Genomic DNA, 16,233 nt, shown 5'->3' with positions numbered 1-16,233 from the left:
GGTCATCACAGGCTCAGGCCCTCTTCCAAGTCCAGGGGGCACCTGCTCTTTTCCTTCAAAGCCAGCAGTCTTTCTTAAAGGCCTGGACTTTCTTGTAAGAGCTCTCCTGATTAGTTAGGTCCACCCGGGATATCCTCCCTTTTATTAACACACAGCTGACTAATGAGTAACCTAATTATGGGAGTGACTTCCTGTCCTGTACACCAGCTGAGCCACATGCCAGGGTTGAGTTTCTACCAGGTGTGTGCATCCAGGATCAAGTCTCAGGACCATTTCAGAATCTGCCTCCCCTAACCCTCTTCAACTCTGGCTCCCAGTCTCTCCCACCTCCAGACCACGCTTCACCAGAGACCAGCTTTGTTTCCTTCAAGTGCACATTTGAAGTCATGTGCTGTCCCAACCGAAGAATTGCCACAGTCTGCAACTTCCCCAGACCATGAGCCAAACCAAGACTTCCAGGAAAAGAGCTATTCCCAGAGAATATAGCAATCTTTTAAAATTTCTACTGAAAAAAAAAAATAAATAAATAAAGACTTCTCTGGTGGTCCAGTGGTTAAGAATCCACCTGCCAATGCTGAGGACGCTGGTTCAATCCCTGGTCTGGGAAGATCCCACATGCCACAGAGAAACAAAACCTGTGTGCCACAATTATTGAGGCCCTGTGCCTAAAGCCCGTGCTCCACAACAAGAGAAGCCACTGCAATGAGGAGCCTGAGCATCGCAGTAAAGACTAGACCCACTCACCACAGCTAGATAAAGCCTGCACACAGCAACGAAGACCCAGTCTTCGAAGTGCAGTCAAAAAAAGAAAAAAAAAAACCTTTTATCAATAAATTTTGAAAAATCCTATTTCCCCTGGGTCCTGAAACCATCACCAGTGACTAGGGGTCCAGCATGGGGTTGAGTGGTTGAGCCCCGAGTAGCCCCCACCCTGAGCTCCTGCTGGCTGCCCCAACATCTTAGAGGAAATGGCATGTAAGTGGGAGAATTCTGCATTAGGTCAGAATCTTCACTAGTCACTCAGTGGTGGAGATTGCACTTAACAGCATAGGAAATGTGGTTTGGGACTTCCCCAGCATCATGTGCCAACAGCACCTAAATTCAAGTGTTGCTTCTTAGTGCTGGGAAAATCTGTGTCAAACAGCTTCATCTGAGCCTAAAGTCCTCCATTATTTAAGGAAAAGTGTGAACCCTGTGAAAGTCCAGAATGCTGAATTTAAAGAATTAATCTAGACATTGAGATTTTATATATTTGTGAAAAGAATAACATCATAAAACATTCTATTGATATGCAAAGATCTTCAAAATGTTATGTAAAAGAATCAAGTTCCAAAATAGAATATACAATGTAACTATATATATATATGCATACAGGTACAATATATATGAAAACATGTGTAAATATATATACACACAGGAAAAATGTCTAAAAGGACAAGAAGTAAAGTGTTAAAAATAGCTAATCCTGCATCAGAAGACTGAGCAATTTTTTTTCTTTTTCCTTTTATCTACTCTAGCTTTTTTTCAGTGAGTCTATAGTGATTATTTATTGTTCTGTCCATTCAGAGTATCACCTCCCTTTTTTGGGGGGCCTGGTCCTCCTCCAACTTTATGTCATACTTGGGGAAGTGGCCTTTAAATAGAACATCTATTGAACCACAGGACTGGGCCAGGGATGGACATGTGACACAGGTCAGGCCGGCCAGAGTCCTTGCTGGAGCTGGGAGTAAGGGTGCCCTCTTCTCTCTGAATGTAAGGCTATAAACGTGTAGAAGCCTGGAACCATGGGTCCAGCTGTTTTTTGGGGATGTCTGGCCTGAGTTCTGGGTGAGAGAATAGAACCGTGTTTGTTCTGGGGGGAGACAGTGCAGCTGGCAGCAAGTACCAGGAGCCCTGCCCGCAAAGCAAATGCTGGAGAGGTCCGGCAAGGATTGTCTCCCAAAGAAGCAGAAATGCAATTGGGAGAAGAGAGATGGGAGTAGGAATGGATCCCTCCATCATGCAAACTGTCACTTGGAAGGAGGTCGAGAACTTGACTGAGAGAGAGAAATACATTTCCTAACAGGAGGAGGTGGGCGTTGGGCATTAGGTGGGAGGACTGTAACCTGTGGTCACTTCACATAAAGCCCATTTATCTGCTTTTGTCAAATAACAGAGCAAGGGCAAACTTCCTTTGAGGGAGACTAAAGGGTAACTGCATTTCACAAATACAGGAGCATCTACCATGAACAACAGAAGCTTCCCCCAGCTGACCTGGGAAGCCTCTTCCTCTTCTGAGGGATTCTCAGCTCCAGGAGGACTGCCTTGGCTTCTCCTCCTCCCCCCAGCTCCAGAGACTCTCCCACAGGTGGTCACCTCTCTGCAAGATAACATCTAATATCTAGGAAAACACATTAAACTGCTTTTGCTTTCAAGGCACAATTATTTAAAGAATATTCATCAAGCATTTGTGATGCGGCAGACACTATGCTAATCTCTGTGGACACAGCTGTTCAATTCCAGTTATCAAATGAAGCCTTAGGATTGTGCTAGAACCTCAGAGAGGTGGGGGTGCTGGGAAGGCAGGTGATGGGGTTCCCAGGGTGCTGGAAAGACTTCTCTGAGCAGCACCACCTAAACTGAGGCCTGGAAGGTTACCCAAGTGAAGAAAGGTGAAGACTAAGCATCGACCCGTGAGAAGAGATCCCGGGCTTTACTTAGCAGGACTCCTGCTGGCTAACCCCCTCTGGGAGATGTCACCGTAAGCCAGCTTTAAGGCACGGACATCTTTAAGCGCTGGTCAGAAAGTCTTGAGTTGCATCCGAGGTTTCTCAAAGGACAGAGGCAAGAGTCACATAGTGAAATGTTCTCTTGGGTGCACTGTGGACATTACCTGTAATCCCCACAACCAGTCAAAGGTGGGTAAGACCCACAGCTCAGAGCTGAGAAGAGTGATATGAGAGGTGGAGAAAATTCTCCTGGGCCACCATGGGAGTCAGAGGTGAAACTGGTGGGGAGCCAGGGCAGCCGCTGCCTGGGGTGTGACACCGGCATCAGCCACAGGAAAAAAATGGAGCTTCAGACCGTGACTGAGAAAATCAGACTCCAGGTGCATCTCTGAAGAGGGCGCAGCGTCTGCTCCGTCCTTGGGCAATCTGGGACCAGGAAGGGCCATGTGTTCTGAAAACTGCTCCTCAAGTCTTCCTGCCTCTCCATCGACTCAAGGAAAATGTGGGTGGGGGTGTGTGCAAGGACTTTAATGCCTGGAGGAGACCCAGACTCACCCTACTTCTGAAGGCTGAGTCCAAGTGAAGACCCAGCTCTGCAGCCAAGATTCAGTTGGCTGAGGAAAGGAGGGGGAAAAGGTTTAAACTTCTCCAAGCCAGGCTTCAACAGTATGTGAACCGTGAACTTCCAGATGTTCAAGTTGGTTTTAGAAAAGGCAGAGGAACCAGAGATCAAATTGCCAATATCCATTAGATCATTCAAAAAGCAAGAGAGTTCCAGAAAAACATCTACCTCTGCTTTATTGACTAGGCCAAAGCCTTTGACTGTGTGGACCACAACAAACTGTGGAAAAGTTCTTCAAGAGATGGGAATACCAGACCACCTGAACTGCCTCCTGGTGGCTCAGAGATTAAAGCGTCTGTCTGCAATGCGGGAGACCTGGGTTCGATCCCTAGGTCGGGAAGATCCCCTGGAGAAGGAAATGGCAACCCACTCCAGTATTATTGCCTGGAGTATCCCATGGACAGAGGAGCCTGGTGGGCTACAGCCCATAGGGTCACAAAGAGTCGGACAAGACTGAGCGACTTCACTTTCACTTTCTTGACCTGCCTCCTGAGAAATCTGTACGCAAGTCAGGAAGCAACAGTTAGAACTGGACATGGAACAACAGACTGGTTCCAAATTGGGAAAGGAGTATGTCAAGGCTGTATACTGTCACCCTGCTTATTTAACTTATACGCAGAATACATCATGAGAAATGCCAGACTGGATGAAGCACAAGCTGGAATCAAGATTGCCGGGAGAAATATCAATAACTTCAGATACGCAGATGACACCACCCTTATGGCAGAAAGCAAAAAAGAACTAAAGAACCTCTTAATCAAAGTGAAAGAGGAGAGTGAAAAAGTTGGCTTAAATCTCAACATTCAGAAAACTAAGACGACGGCATCTGGTCCCATCACTTCATGGCAAATAGATGGGGAAACAGTGGAAACAGCGACAGACTTTATTTGGGGGGTCTCCAAGGTCACTGCAGATTGTGACTGCAGCCATGAAGTTAAAAGGCATTTGCTCCTTGGAAGAAAAGTTATGACAAACCTAGACAGCATATTAAAAACCGGAGACAATACTTTGCCAACAAAGGTCCATTTAGTCAAAACTATGGTTTTTCCAAATAGCCCTGTATGGACGTGAGAGTTGGGACTATAAAAAGAAAGTTGAGTGCTGAAGAATTGATGCTTTTGAACTGTAGTGTTGGAGAAGACTCTTGAGAGTCCCTTGGACAGCAATGAGATCCAACCAATTCATACTAAAGGAAATCAGTCCTGAATATTCATTGGAAGGACTGATGCTGAAGCTGAAACTCCAAAATTTTGGCCACCTCATGCGAAGAACTGACTCATTTGAAAAGACCCTGATGCTGGGAAAGATTGAAGGCGGGAGAAGGGGACTACAGAGGATGAGATGGTTGGATGGCATCACTGACTCAATGGACAGGAGTTTGAGTAAACTCCGGGAGTTGGTGATGGACAGGGAGGCCTGGCATGCTGCAGTCATGGGGTTGCAGCAAGTCGGACACGACTGAGCGACCGAACTGAACTGAGACTTGAAATTCTTTCTCATCTTTCAAACATTTAGGGACATAATTTTGAGCTCCATTCAGGGCATGTGTGTGTGTTCAGTTGTGTTTGACTCTTCGGGATCCCATGGACTGTGCTCCTCTGTCCATGGGATTCTCTAGGCAAGAATACAAGAGTGGATTGCTATTTCCTCCTGCCGGGGACCTTTCAGACCCAGGAATCAAATCTGCAACTCTTGTATCTCCTGCATTGGCAGGCGAATTCTTTACCACTGCGCCCCCTGGGAAGCCCCCCATACATGGCAATTGTACTTAACATAATTCCCACTTAACAGTTTCTATCACAATCATCCTTAACAACTTTTGTTTCTTTTAAGCTGAAAGTAATCACTCTGGAATAAAAATCATCTTGGGTTTAATCCCAGATCAGTTCAAGACATCTCTTGTTACTTCAGCATCACTGGTTCTTACAGACTGAATAATACTTTTAATTCAATTTTACTGCTAGTCACTCTGGGGGAAGGGTAATAGATAAAATTTATAGGCCGTTGAAAACTAATTCTTACACAGGCCCTTTGTAATGAATGTGTTTGTAAGCTAACATTTTAGTGTGATCCTGAATGCTATATGTTAAAATAATGACTATTCATACATCTATATTTTGTTTTCCCCTAATAATGACATCATTCCACTCTTTTTGACCCTTTTAAAAGTTCCTGGGGTTGATCGCGCTATACATTTTGGCTCAAGAACTCACCATCTGGGAAACCAGATACGCACTGAGGTGTCCCTAAAGGACAGACCACATGTATGAGCTCTTCTAGTACTTAAACACTAACATGTGTTTCACAGTTAATTTAAAATTGGTCAACAGTTTCTTCAGGTTAAATACAGGCCCATTCATAATACATCAGTTGTTACTCTGGGTGAGCAGAGGCAGCATAAGGCTAAAGACTTCATTTCCCCCCCTTATGAAATTCCATTTAAGATCACTTCATACTTCAAAATTAACAGGGTTTTGCTGAATCAATGACTGTATTTCCAAATTCAAAACCTTGACAATAAAATTTTTATATATTTTTAGAATCTCCAGAAATGTTTAGGTTATCCTCAGAGGAAATAAATTAAAAGCCATACTTTAAGGACCAGTATTTATTATTTGTTTTATAATGCTGGTTCCCCACTACTTGTTTTCATAGTTAACTTCTCCACTATACAGAATGTAGATTTAGTGGAATATATGGAAGGTTTTATCAATGACATAACAATATATTAAAATATTAAAAATTTAGTCATAGCCCTATGAGATTGCTTCACAGCCATTTTAATTTCTGAGACAGAACCAAAAGTGTTAACAACAAAGCAGAAACCACTTCTCCCAAGTGCTTAAAATAGAAGGAAACCATCCCCCATCCTAAATAATGCCCAAACCTGTCAGTGTAAGAAAATATATTTATTTTTTCCATGACAATACTATGATAAAATTGTTAAATACATGCATGTTTTAAAAACAGACATAAGTAACATCTTTAGCGTTAACAGCCAAGCATACTAGTTTTATATTTAAGTGTCTTAGTAATAGGTTACTTATAATTCTATGTTCTTGCTATGACCATGTTTCCCAAAAGTAAACTAAATTCTGAAATTATACAATGATTTAAAGTGTCCAAATTTTTCCTTTTAACAGCAACATAATTTCCAAATTTTCATTAAGGCAGAAAATACTTCAGTTGTTATCTCTGTAAGTGGAGTTATTTTATTCCATGTTAAACTACAAATTCTGTGAACCAGACTGAAACACACAAATATACTGCAATCTATATAGTTTGCTTCCTGCGTATGTGTATTTAAGTTTCCTGACATGATTAAGCGCAATCTTAGGTACAGAACATCGCAACTGATCATTCAGGATTAAAAAAAAAGTCTGTAGTGGTAACATTTCAAGAAATCAGCCAGTTTGGATTTGCAGTTTCTCCCTTTCAGCTACATTTGCACACACCTGACCAAACAAAAATTAGTAAACAGTTAACTAGTATTTATAAAAAACTGAAAATATTTAACATATAACATCCCCTTTAAAAAAACACTCATTCTACAAACAACCTTATAAAAGACAAAAACTTATATCTGTTCACAGTATGTGTATTTTGTAAACAGTAATTCACTATAATGCAATTTTGAAAGAAAAAAATGGTGACGGTCTAGCATTGTAAGGACCTGACTTCTAGCTGGCTAACAAAAGAGAAGGAAAGGGAACACACTCCAATGAGCAAAGCTGAGTGCTTTAAAACGACTCTACCTTTGGACATACTTTAAGGTGGCACCATCTCAAGCTGAGGATGTCTCTCTATCCAGGTCAAATTTTCTCAAGCAATTCTGAATTAAAATGTAAAAAAAAAAAAAGCCTTGTCCCTTTTGGAGGAAATAATTGGATAAATCCCAATCCCAGGAATATCCACCCTTCCACAACCATGAGTGGAAGTGGGTTTCTTTTTTGTGTGTTGTATTCATAACAGTCACATTTTTCTGAAACATTATGCTGGACGGAAAAAATGGAATTGAAGGATGTATCAATAAATAATGCGGAAAAGTCCTGAAAATCAAACTGGGGAGATTTGAAAAAAATTTTTATGAGAATTATTCAGTATTGTTTTCTATCGTCAACTACAAAAATACTAATGCTAAGGTTAAACCTAACAGTTAACGTGTCCATGTTTTGTAAATAAAATTGCATTACCACCTAAAAATCTTTTGATCTTTTATAATATACCACTGGAATGCTTAGGAAAAAATAGTAAGTTCAGAAACTGAAAGCTACCTATTTAAGATGGGGTAATTCTAAAGGGAAGTACATTTTAAATGTATAAAGAAATTCAATACACTTAGGTGAAATTCAATCAGGTATACAAATTACTTTTGGATTCTGTGCAGTGTAAGGTCTATGTTGTTAGATTTTTTGTTTTAAAGCTCTGATTGGCTACTGCAAAGGCAATTTTAGATGATATATGCATTAATAAATGTAATAAAAATTAATTCCTTATCAATTAAGCATTCGTTTTTTTTCCCCAACGCATCTTTTAAGTTTTTGGGTATTCAGTTTCAGCAACCAAAGAGTAATATTTATTACTTTTTGTGTTTGGTTAATATTCAATCAGTTACAGTTTACTTATTTAAAAGCTTTTGAATTTATTGTTTCTGTATTTCTTCAACTAGGCACTCCCATATTAAAAAAAATTCAGAGGCTTTCCCTCCAAAAACACTACTTTTAATTTTCATAAAAATGTCCCACATTATTTGTCTCGCACATGTAAATTCTCTTGATAACATGATTTATAATCCAAAATATTAACACTCTTAATGTAGGGAGAAAGAAATGCTATTCATGATTAAAAATAATAAAATTCCATCATAATCCAGTATCATAGCTATAAGGATTTGGATATATTCAAATCACATCCCATGAAACTTTACCATATACAACAGAATCTGACATCTCAATTAACAGAATATTGTTCTCTTATCTATTACCAGCATTAAAGACAGTTCATCTGTGTTAGAATCAGCATGAATATGATCATGTAATAGTTAAAAGACAAAAAGTACTAACTGAAAAAGAATAAAAATCTCACCGCCTAATTGAAGTAAGAGGTTTAAATATTAATAGCCTTGGCACATAATCCATGGAGGTATAAATAGACCAAACTCAAAACAAGTCATTTCCAATGATATTCTAAGGTCATGTCTAAAAGCTACACTGCCAGTAAGTTTAGCCACAAATCGTTTTCTTTTGTCAAAGATATTCTTCTGGATATAAAAAATAAAATGGCCATGGTACCATGAAACTTTGTTTCAGCAGGAAGTATCAGTTTAAAATAAAAGCTTTTAAGAGTTTATCAGGAGAATGAGTGCTCATTCTAATCAGTAAAACTCATGCATCAATGTGTTGATTTGCTAGAACCAACTTAATTGGTTGGTACAAACATGTCCCGCATTGTTAACCCATCATATAAAAGTTACCGTGAATATTTAAAATTAGAGTAGATAAGATACCTGTGTAAGACCCAAGTTTTCACTCAACCTGTGGAGTCACTTCTACAGTAGATCTGAATCTGTGCGCCAATGGTCTCAGATCTATACAAGCTAGATCTTGGCATGCACCATCCTGCTGGAGAACTCTGCTGAATCAACACATTCTGGGATGGGACTCAGTCAGTAAAAAACCTGACTGAATTGCCATTATGTGCCTAGTTGTAGTGATTAACTAATGATCCCACATTTGACTTCTGAGATGCCCTATTTTATACTTTCAAAATAAGGGGGGAAATGCATGTTATAAAAGATACACAAATTTCAAATTAACATGGTTCAAAACAGAAAACAGTAAAAGTTACCTTAAATAGAAAAAAAAAAGGTTTTATCAGATTATGTGCCTGGGCAGTAGAAAAATTTGAGATAATATTTTCTGCATATTAACAGGTTAGGGAGCACTTTCATTTTAAACCATCATAAAACTGATTCCAAATTCCTTTTGGAAGAAAACATTCACATGTCTCCTTCACTAAACTACATCTAATTATTTAAGTACAAAAAAGGACTGTGACGTTCTTTAAATATGGCCAGTATGAAGACAACTAAAAAATTACAGGACTGATTTCTAACAAGAATACAAGTTGCATGAAGGTTTAAGAATGTGACTTTTACCACAGTTTCTGAGAGTGCAACAGGACTAGATGTTCTCAATGCAATCCTTCAGATCCACGAGCCGTGAAAGCAATGCTGGTATGGAAAATGAGGCTGAAACGTCTGCCTTTAAATTTTTCTGGGAATGGCTGCCACTGTGTGTAAACTGCAGGGATGGAGCACCTCTATCACTGAAGCAATAAATACCCAACCATCCAGATACCTGGGCCACAATGTCAAGCTCAGGCTCCGACAGGTTTAGCACACTGAAGACTTCAATCGTATATGGATGCTAGTCCACGCAACACTCAATTTACAAGGCCTGTCTAATGTCAAAAGCCTAGCTAAGTCTTCCAAGAATATTTTTATGTTAAATATTATTTCAGATGGCCACTCATAAGAGAAATGCAGTCACAATGACCATCAGAATCTCCATTCCTCACAATGGAAGTCTGGTTTGCTGGCTTGGAGGAGATGTGAAATGTATCCTTTACATGGCACTCTAATCAAGACATACTGGCATATATTTCAGACATTTAGAATTTTCTAACCAATGATTGGGCTTTAACTGGAAACTTTGGCTGGAAAGGTGGGTTTCCCAATTATTCTCCCAGTCAGGAAGGGCTGGAGGGAAGCCCTCCCTCAGAAGAGGAGCTAATCTGACTGCACAGAGCAAGGCCCTATTAGACCACCTCTCACCCATGTGCAGGGTCCCGGCACTGAACATTTACCAGGGTCTGCAGTGACACAGGCAACCGGATGTGGGACAGAGGGTGCCCTCTTCCCTCTGGCTCCCTCCCCTCCCCCTGCCCCCAGGTGCCCAGGGGTTGGGTGGTAATCACTTCCCACCTGCAGCTCAGGTCTGGCAGTCTTCAACAGGGGAAAGATAGAGAAATCTGTTCTGACCTCAGACCTAAGTCACACTCTTCTAAGCCTGTCACAAGTAATAAGGAGCCTGCCCAGACTTAACAGAGAGACATTCTGCTGCTCATTAACCCAGTGATCGTGTGTGTGGATCCCCAGGGGCAGGGGAGAGGTGAGCTGCACTTTGAAGCTTCATACAGAAAAAGCTATGATGCCTTGGACGGAGTGAGAGGACTTGAGAGACCCGGTGAAATGCACCATGAGCTGAACAAAGGAGTCGTTATGTAGGTAGATGGTAGCAGCTCCAACACACATGATGGAAATCAAACAATCTCTTCCAGCCTTTTTCCATTATCTCAGGTTAGTGGAGTGAAGATCAATAAACTTCTACCTTGGCCTAAAGAGACACTTTAGAGACCTAAACACTTATCCTAAAGAGATGAGGTACAGGACTGGTGAGTTTTGACGGGAAAAGAGGCATGAATTGGGGGAGAGAGGGTGTGGTAACAAGCTTCTGCAGGGAGAGAAGGCAACCCAGGTCTCAGGGTCTGGGGTGGAAGCAAACAGAAGGAGCCCAACAGGAGAAATAACAGGACAGAGCAAACTGTCTAGAGGTGGCTCTGGTGTGATACAACTTTCATTGTTGAAAATATCTATGAGCTATTATGTGGTTTGACTGCACTATGTGTATACATACTTAATTGTATTTCACTCCACATGTTCATATACCAGGAAGCTCTGGGATTTAATTGAATCCTAGCAATTAAAATCAGGATTCATAAAGCAGAGTACTACCTAAGTAGATTTTTGTCCCTTGTTGAGGCTTTTTTCTACAACATGGTTTTTATAATGATACATCATGGGCTAGAAAAGAAAAAAAAACCTGATCCATTATGTGCACATACACTACAGAATCTCGAATGATAAATAAAAAGGGACTTATCGTGACTTCTTCAGATCTTCCAAATTTTCAAGTACTTTGGCCTTAACTCTCAAAAGATAAAATACACAGACAACCTGAGGGCAGGGAAAATAGAAGATACAGTTTTTAGCTCTGCAATCTGCTTTTCCAAGAACCACACTCATTCCAGACGTCACTTGTGAAGATCGGGGGTAAACAAAGAATTCTGTGAGGACCCCACTCTTGACAGCTCCCAAAGCCATTGCTGCACCTTTAATAGAGGTACGCCCAAGGATTCAAATCTGCTGTAATGACATTCTATATGAAAGAGCCCTTAAGCAACTGTCCCTGTTAAGAAGCATTATATTTTATAGTTTTATATTTAAAAGTTTGAGGACTGAAACAACTAGCTTGGACTGATGAAGAGGAAGGAATTGCTAAGATGTGCGATGAGAAAGAACACCTGCTAGCAGGTGTCAGAGATGGTCACACTGCCTGGGCAACCAGGGCTCAAAGCATGGTCTTCTCAGGAGGAACTGAGGCCAATCCGACCTATACAGACAGCTGATGCTGCCAGATATTGCTCAGTAGTCATCTCAAATAGTAAGTCACTGGAATCCTATGTTTATGAATAATATTGAATTTGCTCATATATTTATAAAACTGACACTGTCATAAAAAAACACAATTTTTAAAAGAAACTTAAAATCTATAGTCTTAGAAATTTAGTTTTAAATATTAGGGCAACCTAATAAGGGAAGCTAGCACAAACACTAAAAAATAATGGAACAATGTAAAATGCCTACCAAAGCAAGGAGACATGATTCTGATTTGGGCTGGTCAGTGTCATGCTCGTTTTCCAAGTTTGTACCCCTGAGAAAACTGTTTGATAACCATTATACAGTAGGCACAGAAATCAGCATACTTTATCAAACAAAACACTAAATAGCTGCTGCTACATTAAAAATTATATTAATTTTCTTAAATGCTGTGGATAAAGAATGTCAAGTTTCCACATCTGTGCTTGGTTTTCATCTAGAATGGAGCAAATGTCAGGCAAGTAACATCACCTGTTACTTTGACATTTTACCCCCCTGCCTGCAAATCTGCGTGCAACTCCATAAATTATATGTGTGAGAAAACCAGATGAACAACAGAACACAGCTGCTGGAGGGTTTGTTTTGCACGAATGGGCCTGGCACTGCTTGTTCTTGAAAAGCTTCTTCAAGGCAGAGCAGTGGGATTCTTTGGCTCGAATCCCAAATAGCTCCAAATTGTGAGTTGTGTGGATCCAATTTCTGAGTTACTGTACTTTGGCTTTGAGACTGCATGAAAAGCACATTAACACTTTTTAGTGTAACTTGTGAGAGGGAAGTCCACCCCACTAGCAACACTTCACAGGATTCCTCCAAGGTGCCCTGTAGATGTGGCAACTCTAGCAATGGCGGCTTATTGAGATGGTGGACTGAAGTGACGGGGGACACTTAATCATTTGGTTTGCTCTGAAAAAAGTTTGTAAAGGACCATCCTCCTCCACTCGACTTAGGAGAATCTTCATCTTTAGGCGGAATCAAAAATTGTCGGGAGTTAATGGAGCATGGACTTCCAAAAGACACAATCTCACTGTTGCTGTCTGTGGACCTAGGTGAGTCTGGAGATACCAAGTTCCAAGTATTTACATTTGCCTGAGGTCTGTAACCTGCAGTTTTATCTAAGTCATCATCTGCATCCAGATCGTCTACAGTAGAAGTAACAGGGAGGTGCATCTGTGGCTTATAGCCTGCTCCCCCTACAGGGTCACTGTCCAGTTCCTCCTCTGGTTTTGCCTGAGGCTGGTACATGGACTGGACGTCAATGTAAATGACTTGTGAGGCCCCTCCACCTTCTTCTGCTCCTGAGCTGGCTAGCTCCTCTTCGATGACGGGTGGACAGTAGGACACAACCACGTGGTTTCCGGGTTCTGCGTCGGAGCTATCTTCTGGACGCTCAGCCACTGGAGAAATTATTTCTGTGTCTTCTATTTTGGGAGCCACTGACCGAGTTTCCAGAACCTCGACATTATTTGGGGTACAAGGATTCATTTCCAATGTTTTAAGAGCACCGGTGCCCTAGAAATAAATTTTAAAACAGGGATTAGGGATACCATGAAAAGCTGCTGTGATGCTCCTCCTACAAAAAGAAGCATTATTTTATATATTTTTCACAGATGCTTATAAAATTGCATCTCTACTATTCTTTAGCTCATACTAGAGCAAAGCTACTTTTTTCTACATATCAGTATTTTCCCTGCTCTTAACAGCAGTGAAAGGAAAAAAGAGCATGCACAAACAATTTAAGATTAATAATTTTACAAGTTCAGTGGATGCTCAAGCACTGCTATTTTCTTAGTACATTTTACTGTGCATGACACCGGCATGTTAAAAACTTTTCACAAAAGACTAAAAAAAAAGGAAGTCAGTACTTCAAAGGTAAAGGTAAGAAAATAAAGGATTACCTCACAGACACTCTTTTGAAACTGTAAAGCTTTACAATTTTCTGGATTTGGAATATCAGGATAGAAGGTTTCTTTAATCCTTTAAATAAAGATGATTAAATACATTGAATAATTATAGGATTATCAGTTAGACAACGAGTTAGTAAGTTATCAGGCTTATTTTGACGTTTCATAGGAATATGCTAATGAACACCTGAGATAAAAAGGGAAAATCACTTTCAGAGTGATCGGTCGCTGGAGCTTTCATACAATGCATTCAGAGGTTCCTATCTAAAAACTACAAACAGTGCTTCTATTTCTAGAACTCTAATGAAAACGGAAAGAAAAGAGTTAAGATGCTGTGTTATCAAGTCAAAAGATACAGGCATTACTCATATAACCAAAATGTTCATCCTGCAGACTGGATTCAGTACCATTAACTACTTGAGAACATATTTGCATTTTCAGTTCTCTACTACTCAAAACAGACTTTTCCTGGACTATCAGAAAAAGGAAGGCTATTAATCTTAAGCAAACACTAAAAACAAAAATGAAATTTGCTTAGTGCCCTATCAGTTACAGCTATTAAAAAAATTTTTTATTGTTTGAAATTCCTATACGAGAAAAAAAAATGTTGTCAATGTATGTCCAAAATGCTCTAACTTCCAATCTATCTCCTTATTTTATCTTTTTTCTGAATTGAAATCATCTTAAAAATGTGATTTTTGGTAATGAGAATGTGGTTATCAAACAGGGTATTCTATAGTTTTAAACTGTTACTATACTGATTTATAAGCCAGGATAGCTAGAACACATTCTCTTCCTTACCATGAATGATGGCATTCTGAAGGCCAGTGAGGATCAAATGAAGACAGCCATCTGCCCGAAGCCCAGCCCAGGGCAGTGCCTGCTGGCTGAGCACGAGGCGCAATTTCCTCGGCCCGCTCACCTCCGCTCACACCACTCACGTGGTCACTGCACCCAAACACACTGCTTTCTCCAGAAGATCAAGCTCTTGCCAATTCCTTTTCTCTGCCTGGCACATCCTCTCCTCTTCCCCTGTTCCAGGGGAACCTCCACAGGGAAGCCTGACCACCCGCAGAGACATGTTCCCCACGGTTCTCTCACACGCTGTTCCCAGCACCCACTCACACTTCTCCACGTGTATTTATTAAATGACTATGGGTTCAAGTCCATCCTCCCCACTATTCTATATGTCTGAGGATCATACTTATTTAGACTACCACTGTACCTCCCCCTTCACATGGGAGGGCCATTCACATTTGTTAAATAAATGACCAGATTTTCTAAATAGATCACCAGGACAAGTGAGAGCTCAATCATTAAAGTACATTTAGCCCTGCATATAGGTACTGACATATTTATGCCTTTAGATTTTTCTTTTTTTGGTACAATGGCTACTACTTTAATTAGTAAATATGCTTTTGTGCATGTTCAATCATGTCTAACTATCTGTGACCTCATGGACTGCAGTCTGCCAGACTTCCCTGTCCATAGTAGGGGAAATTTACACTTTTCCTTTGTTAAGTTTTAAAACCTGTAAATAATATGCCATGTTCTTGTCTAATATTATCTCCAACATTAATTCTGACCGATACAAATATTTATTACCTAGTTTCCACCAAAAAGGTGTACTTGTTATTTTGTTCAGTCGCAAGCTGGGTCAGACTCTCAACACATGAACTAATCAATCATGCCCTTAAGAACAAAACAGCGAGAGTAAATCATTACCATTCTCGTTTCCGATAGCAAAGGATACTTGTTACCACTCCAATGATGACAGCCACTGCCACTGGGATGAGAATGGCAATAATCAAACCCACAGCTGAAAAGAGAACATTGCAGATGTTAAAATCATCGTTTTCATATATAAACTCAATAAATTCGTATCATAAGACATTTAAGTCAGTAGATTATTTGAAGAAAAAATCCTAACTGCTCCAGAGAAACTGAAAAATTATTAAAACATAACCTTAAAAGTACTGTAATGATTTTTATACTAACACATAAATTCTTTAGAGCAGGGTTTCCCAACTTTGGCACTCCTAACATTTTAGGGCAGATATTTCTTTGACATGTGCTGGTGGGGAAGAGGCTGTTCCATGCACTGGAAGAAGATTAACAGCATCCTTCAGCCTCTAACCACCAGATACCAGTAGCACCAACCAAAACGGCACCATACAATGCCAAGTGTCCCTAGGAGAACTATCGCCACATGGCCCTCCTTTATTTAAAGGCATGTATGACCTTCAACCCATGGCTAGAGAACAAGCCTGTGATCAATGAAAGTTCTTTGCTATTGACCAACTAATCAAGTCCATCTCCTCTACTTTCCATCTCAAATTTATAAGTGTTTTACACTTTTTAAAGACTCTTACATTCTTCCCTGGATATGTTAAAAATCTCAGAATATTTCGGCCAAAAAATTTTAAACCAGCTGACCTTAAGTTCAACATGAATTTAGAACTCTAAACTTCAGATATATCCCCAATCCCTTAATTTCTCAAG

General features: G+C 40.2%; 1 protein-coding gene across 2 annotated transcripts in view; it reads right to left on the bottom strand.

Moving 5' to 3' along the window:
* Nucleotides 1-6,220: 6,220 nt before the first annotated feature.
* LIFR (LIF receptor subunit alpha) overlaps nt 6,221-16,233 on the bottom strand; it is a 76,897-nt gene continuing 66,884 nt past the window's right edge. For both annotated transcript variants that reach the window (XM_061129915.1, XM_061129916.1), the window contains exons 18-20: nt 15,457-15,550; nt 13,726-13,804; nt 6,221-13,339 (exon numbers count right to left, since the gene is read on the bottom strand). In XM_061129915.1, the coding sequence (XP_060985898.1) occupies nt 12,716-13,339; nt 13,726-13,804; nt 15,457-15,550 (797 nt within the window). In that variant the 3' untranslated portion in view covers nt 6,221-12,715. The remainder of the gene's footprint in view (nt 13,340-13,725; nt 13,805-15,456; nt 15,551-16,233) is intronic.

This window comes from Dama dama, chromosome 25, assembly GCF_033118175.1.
Source record: "Dama dama isolate Ldn47 chromosome 25, ASM3311817v1, whole genome shotgun sequence".
In the NCBI taxonomy this organism is placed as follows: domain Eukaryota; kingdom Metazoa; phylum Chordata; class Mammalia; order Artiodactyla; family Cervidae; genus Dama; species Dama dama.
Note: the sequence above shows the minus strand (reverse complement) of the source record. Positions and strands in the feature narration are given on the sequence as shown.